The sequence below is a fragment of the Hypanus sabinus genome, unplaced genomic scaffold (genome assembly GCF_030144855.1).
Source record: "Hypanus sabinus isolate sHypSab1 unplaced genomic scaffold, sHypSab1.hap1 scaffold_927, whole genome shotgun sequence".
NCBI classification, from domain to species: domain Eukaryota; kingdom Metazoa; phylum Chordata; class Chondrichthyes; order Myliobatiformes; family Dasyatidae; genus Hypanus; species Hypanus sabinus.
Genome location: NW_026781780.1, coordinates 159,095 through 165,484, shown reverse-complemented (window position 1 = coordinate 165,484; position 6,390 = coordinate 159,095). Strand labels below are relative to the sequence as shown.

Sequence of the window (6,390 nt, the reverse complement as noted above, 5' to 3'; positions counted from 1 at the left end):
CTTTATCGCCGAAGCCCCGTTGAGCCAAAGCCTTCCTACCCTGTCTCCCGCTCCTCTGACGCTCGCTCTGTAAATCTGTCTTCCTTTTAAACTCTTCTCGCTGTTCTCACTGGCCGACCTGCCCAGTCGTGCTGAAGAAAAAAATCAGTAATTGTGTTACTGATAAACACTGGGGATTTGTACCATCTCCTGTCTCTCTGTGTCCTTCACCCTCACTCTCTCTCATCTCCAGGCTGAGGGGTGTCGGTCTCACAGATTCTGGTGCCGAGGATCTCGTCTCCACTCTCAGTACAAAACCATCACTGACGGATCTGATCCTGAGTGATAATAAACTGGGAGATTCAGGAGTGAAACTGGTGTCTGCGGCTCTGAGGAACCCGGAGTGTAAAATACAGAGACTGGGGTAAGTACCAGACTGTGGGAGATTGTGTTTACAGTCACTGGGTGTCTGACACTGAACATTAATGTGATCAGTAATTGTGTTACTGATAAACACTGGGGATTTGTACCGTCTCCTGTCTCTCTGTGTCCTTCACCCTCACTCTCTCTCATCTCCAGACTGTGGGAGATTGTGTTTACAGTCACTGGGTGTCTGACACTGAACATTAATGTGATCAGTAATTGTGTTACTGATAAATACTGGGGATTTGTACCGTCTCCTGTCTCTCTGTCCTTCACCCTCACTCTCTCTCATCTCCAGGCTGAGGGGTGTCGGTCTCACAGATTCTGGTGCCGAGGATCTCGTCTCCGCTCTCAGTACAAACCCATCACTGATGGAGCTGGACCTGAGTTATAATGACCTGGGAGATTCAGGAGTGAAACTGGTGTCTGTGGCTCTGAGGAACCCGGAGTGTAAAATACAGAAACTGGGGTAAGTACCAGACTGTGGGAGATTGTGTTTACAGTCACTGGGTGTCTGACACTGAACATTAATGTGATCAGTAATTGTGTTACTGATAAACACTGGGGATTTGTACCGTCTCCTGTCTCTCTGTGTCCTTCACCCTCACTCTCTCCCATCTCCAGGCTGTGGGAGATTGTGTTTACAGTCACTGGGTGTCTGACACTGAACATTAATGTGATCAGTAATTGTGTTACTGATAAACACTGGGGATTTGTACCGTCTCCTGTCTCTCTGTGTCCTTCACCCTCACTCTCTCTCATCTCCAGGCTGGACAGTGTCGGTCTCACAGATTCTGGTGCCGAGGATCTCGTCTCCGCTCTCAGTACAAACCCATCACTGACGGAGCTGAACCTGGGATACAACTCTCTGACAGACCGATCTGTCCCCGGTCTCCGCCGCCTCATACTGACCCTCCCGAGTCTGAAGCGGATCTGGTGAGTGTTTGTGTTAATGTTCAATGTGATAAAATATCAGCGGATCTGCGGGTTTTCTGGTGATATTTGTCTGTGAGTGTTGTTGAAACATTAACCCCGGTCCCCTGTTACTGACACTGTTGTGTGATCTGTTTATTTCATCTTTATTCTCCCATCTGTTTCAGGCTGGGGGGGAATGAGTTCAGTGAGACCGGGATGAAGGAACTGAGATCTCTACAGGAACCCAGACCCGGACTGATGGTGGATCTGTGAACATCTGAATGTGGGGAATCGGTTCAGTGACACCGGGATGAAGGAACTGAGATCTCTACAGGAACCCAGACCCGGACTGATGGTGGATCTGTGAACATCTGAATGTGGGGAATCGGTTCAGTGAGACCGGGATGAAGGAACTGAGATCTCTACAGGAACCCAGACCCGGACTGATGGTGGATCTGTGAACATCTGAATGTGGGGAATCGGTTCAGTGAGACCGGGATGAAGGAACTGAGATCTCTACAGGAACCCAGACCCGGACTGATGGTGGATCTGTGGACATCTGGCCTTTAACCTTGATCTTACCTGGAACCCAGACCCGGACTGATGGTGGATCTGTGGACATCTGGCCTTTAACCTTGATCTTACCTGGAACCCAGACCCGGACTGATGGTGGATCCTGTGAACATCTGAATGTGTGAACATCCCCGCCCGCGGGATGGGGACATTTGGCCGACTCCCCGGCCCTCCCCTTTAACTCCCGCCCTTACCTTTAACGGCCGCGCGCCGGGGCTGATTCCCAACGGTTTTAACGGACCCGGCTCGGGCCTCGCGCTGTGTGCGTCGCTCGCAGCGGTCCCGCAGTGACGTGTTTCCGCCTGTTGTCCGGCGGGACAGCTTCCGCCGGAAGTGCGTGTACGAGACACCGACGTGACTCCCCGGGAAATTACCCGGACAGGAAGAGCCCGGGGTCCGGGGCTCAGTCTGGGACACCGGTGTCCCGGGGTGGGGGGGATGATCCCGGGAGAGAATCCTTTTGCCCCCTTTGCTGAGGACGGTGCATTCGGCAGCCTGGCCGATATAATGATGTTAAATGGACAAATCCCTCGGCAGTGACCCTGGATCTGCAGCGATCCCGGACACGGCCCTGAAGTGTGATTTTATAATCATCGGTTCCCCGATGCAGAGTGACGGTGAGAAACGGGACTGATTATTCAAACTGTCACTCCTTGTCGCCGGTCAGTTAATTGTGTGTGAGTGTGAGTGAGTCGGGAGCAGCTTATTTATTCCCGCACGTCAGCAGCTCACACATTGTTTCATTCACATTTGTAAATTTACTCACACCCGGGACCAGCCACAGAGAGAATTGTCCTCCACACTGCCCCATCACACACTTGCAATGCCAAACACACAGTGAAGTTCCGTCTGCACCGTTCCATCACTCAATGAATTCCACCCTGCAAAATCTCATTTCAGGGAAGCAGGCACCATCAATTTGCGGGAGACTCCCGGGAGAGGTGGGATGTCTGCAGTAGAGTAGCTCCTTAGCGGCCAGCCAGCTAGTTTAAATAGCGTTAGCTATGCGAATGAACGAATGACACCCGTTAAACTCACCTCAACAATGATTTAATCCCCCATGGGCAATAGAAAAGTCACTGTAGCAAACAGTGCAGCGAGCCACATTGTCATTATTCCTGACCCCTATTAGGCAGGGGTACACTTTAGTGTAGTCTGGGGTGAAGTACGTTTTGTATTTTCTTTTTTTTTAAATACTCTGCCATGGAGCGCTCCCACCCTCTCCCTGCCCCTCTCAAAAAAATCGATTTGCGGGAGATTGAATATAATTCGCGGGCGTCAGGGAGCCGCTCACAATATGCGGGAGACTCCCGGAACTTCCGGGAGAGGTGGGATGTCCGAAGCTTCACTTGAAATGGCCGCTGGGGAGGGAGTGGCGGCTTTGGTAGAAGTGAGCACAAGAGAGGGAGGGTCGCGCTGATTTAAAATGGGCGAATCCTTGGTTAATGTGGCCGCCAGGGATGGACTGAGACACTGACTTACAATGGCCACTGTCACACTCAGAATCTATGGCAAAGGAACATGCGGTGTCCATGGATACAATCCTGGGATCGAGTGTGTTATTGATTGTAATAACAGTATTTTAATTTGTGTTTTATATTGTCTTGGGCGTTGTACATATGTTTTAAGTCCAATAATTTTGTCATTGAATAAACTAATGTATATATCTGAGATATTCACACATACACATATACATGAGGGTTTTGGGGAGGAGGGGTGAGGGGTTTGGGAGGAAGAGGAGTGATGGGACGAGGAGTGGACTGATGAGACGGTGAGCGTGGCGAAGTCACTGACTCAATAGGGGACGGAGGCAAAGGGGCGAAAGTCCCTGACACAAACTGGTGGCCGACATGGAGAAGATAAAGACGGGGTGAGGAGGAGAGAAACAACAGGAAGGGAGCAGGAGTGATGGGACGGGGAGGGAGGGGATGCAATGGGACGGGAGGGAGTGGTCTGATTGGACAGGGTGGGGAGTGACGTTTTCAATAGTGGAGGATCAATGGGTGGTGACCATTTCCTTCACAAATAAGACGAACTGCAAGAAAGGGGGCGTGTTCGGAGACAAGGGGGAGGGGGAGTGGTCTGATTGGACAGTGTGGGGAGTGACGTTTTCAATAGTGGAGGATCAATGGGTGGTGACCATTTCCTTCACAAATAAGACGAACTGCAAGAAAGGGGGCGTGTTCGGAGACAAGGGGGAGGGGGGGAGTGGTCTGATTGGACAGTGTGGGTGAGTGACGTTTTCAATAGTGGAGGATCAATGGGTGGTGACCATTTCCTTCACAAATAAGACGAACTGCAAGAAAGGGGGCGTGTTCGGAGACAAGGGGGAGGGGGGGAGTGGTCTGATTGGACAGTGTGGGGAGTGACGTTTTCAATAGTGGAGGATCAATGGGTGGTGAAGGGAGGGGGTGTGTTCGGAGACAAGGGGGAGCGGGGGGTGGTTGGGAACGCGGCCAGGGCTGATGAGACGGAGAGTTGAGTGTCCCAACCGAGGGAGAGAGGAACGACTCACTCAACGACGGAGGGAAGGGATTGGGTGGGGGAGCAGAATTTGCCATTAGAAAATGTTCACCACCCAGGATGTGGTGGATGACGGGAGAAAATGGGCAAGGGGCCAGAGAGGGGAAAGGGTATCAGGAGTGATGGGGTGAGCAGGAGAGTGAATTACCGGGTAACAGAGAGAGAGAGAGAGAGGGCGATGAGCAGAGGTGAAGACTGGCATCGCAAAATGGCAGCCCCAACCAGCGTACGAAGCAGAGCATCGATATGGCGGGGAGAGGAGAGCGAGGGGAGGGAGGGAAGGGGTTTGCGAGTGGTAGGAAGGGAAGGAGGGTGACAAGATGATGAGTGTGAGGGAGTGACACACTTCGTGGTGGAGGAAGTGGGAAGGAGGATCTCACACTGTCACAAAATGGCTGTCGGCAGTAGGTTAAATGGAGAGTCAGGAGATCGGGCACCGAGGGGAAGGAGAGGAGGGATGAGGAGTTGAGATTGAATAAACAGGGAGGAAAGTGAGTGGAAGCTGAGGAAAAGGGTTTGACCCACTCTATGATGCGGCGAGAGCGGTTGTCAATGGTAACCATCACAAAATGGCCTCCAGCCAGGGTGAGATAGGCGGTGATAGAGGGAAGAGAGAGCGGAGTGTATCAGGAGTGACGGGAGCCGAGGGTGGGAGAGGGCGTCTCGTAACAAGGGAGCAAGAACTGGGGGGTTCCCACGGGGGAGGAATGTAACTACTGGAAGAGGCTAACACCGTTACCCTCCCCTCCTCAGTCTCAAAGCCCTGCTTTGACTTTTCTTTCGGGCTGAGCCTCAGATCGCTCGGCCCGAATCTTTCAGGCTGTCCCGTTGAGTAGGGGGACGTGTCGTCACTGGGGCCTGTCAAAGGCAGGAGTGGGCGCCGGCTTGCCGGAGAAGACGGAGGCGAGGTCTGGCGGTGCGGGCTGGTTGGCGAGGATCACCACCATTTTCTGCAGGGGGGTGGGGGAGAGGGAGGGATCAGATTGAGGATGGGAGCGGAGAAAGAGAAAGTGAGGAGAGATGAGACACATACCCTCAGCCTCTCTCTCAGTCCCCTCTGTCCCCTCTTCTCTCTCCATCTCTTCCCCCACCTCTCTCTCCCCACCTATCCTCCTCTCTCCACCCCTCTGCCCACCCTATCCTCCCCTCTCCCCACCCTATTGTCCTCTCTCCACCGCTCCACCCTATCCTCCTCGCTCCACCCCTCTTCCCACCCTATCTTCCTCTCTCCACCCCTCCACCCTCCTCCTCTCCCCACCCCATCATCCTCTCTCCACCGCTCTCCACCCTATCCCCTCTCCCCACCCTATCCTCCTCTCTCCACCCCTCCCCGCACCCTTTTATTCCTTTTCTGCCTCCATCTCTCTCTACCCTCCCGCTCTCTTGCTCCCTCCACACGGTGTTCACCTCCCCCACCTCTTGTACTCATGCCCCATCCCTCGCCAACCACACACACACACACACACACACACACACACACACACACACACACACACACACACACACACACACACACACACACACACACACACCCGTGCACAGGAAGATCCCACTCACCACCGGAGGCTGTGCGGCGCAGCACTCGAGGTCCCTGCAGTTGGCGATGGCCATGAGGACCAGCGAGATCAGGCAGTTGACCAGTCGGATCACCGTGATCCCGCTGACAAACCTCTGCGAGAATCAGTGTTTGGCGGAGAGACAGAGCAGAGGGAGCATGGGAGGAGGGAGAGAGCCAGACGGAAAGAGAGGAGTGGAGAGGGGGAGAGAGAGAGAGAGAAATGGGGTGAGAGACAGAGAGGAGAGTGAGAGAGGGAGGTAGGGGCATGGGTGGAGATGGCCGGGGAAGAGAGAGGTGTGAGGGAGAGTGGGTATTGGGGTAGGCGGAGGTGGGGAGACCCAGACGGGGAGGAAGAGAAGGGGGCAATGGGTGAGGAAGAGAGGGGGTGGGTGGGAGAGAGATGAGGGTAGGGAAGGGGG

The 6,390-nt window shown here is 53.7% G+C and overlaps 1 protein-coding gene across 1 annotated transcript; it reads left to right on the top strand.

Annotated features, from left to right (window-relative positions):
* The first annotated feature begins 237 nt into the window (after positions 1-237).
* Positions 238-3,561, top strand: LOC132390483 (NACHT, LRR and PYD domains-containing protein 12-like). Its single transcript, XM_059963089.1, has 4 exons — positions 238-403; positions 701-871; positions 1,171-1,338; positions 1,503-3,561. Exons 2-4 carry the CDS (start codon positions 774-776, stop codon positions 1,588-1,590), a joined length of 354 nt encoding a protein of 117 aa, XP_059819072.1. The 5' UTR covers positions 238-403; positions 701-773; the 3' UTR covers positions 1,591-3,561.
* Positions 3,562-6,390: the final 2,829 nt, after the last annotated feature.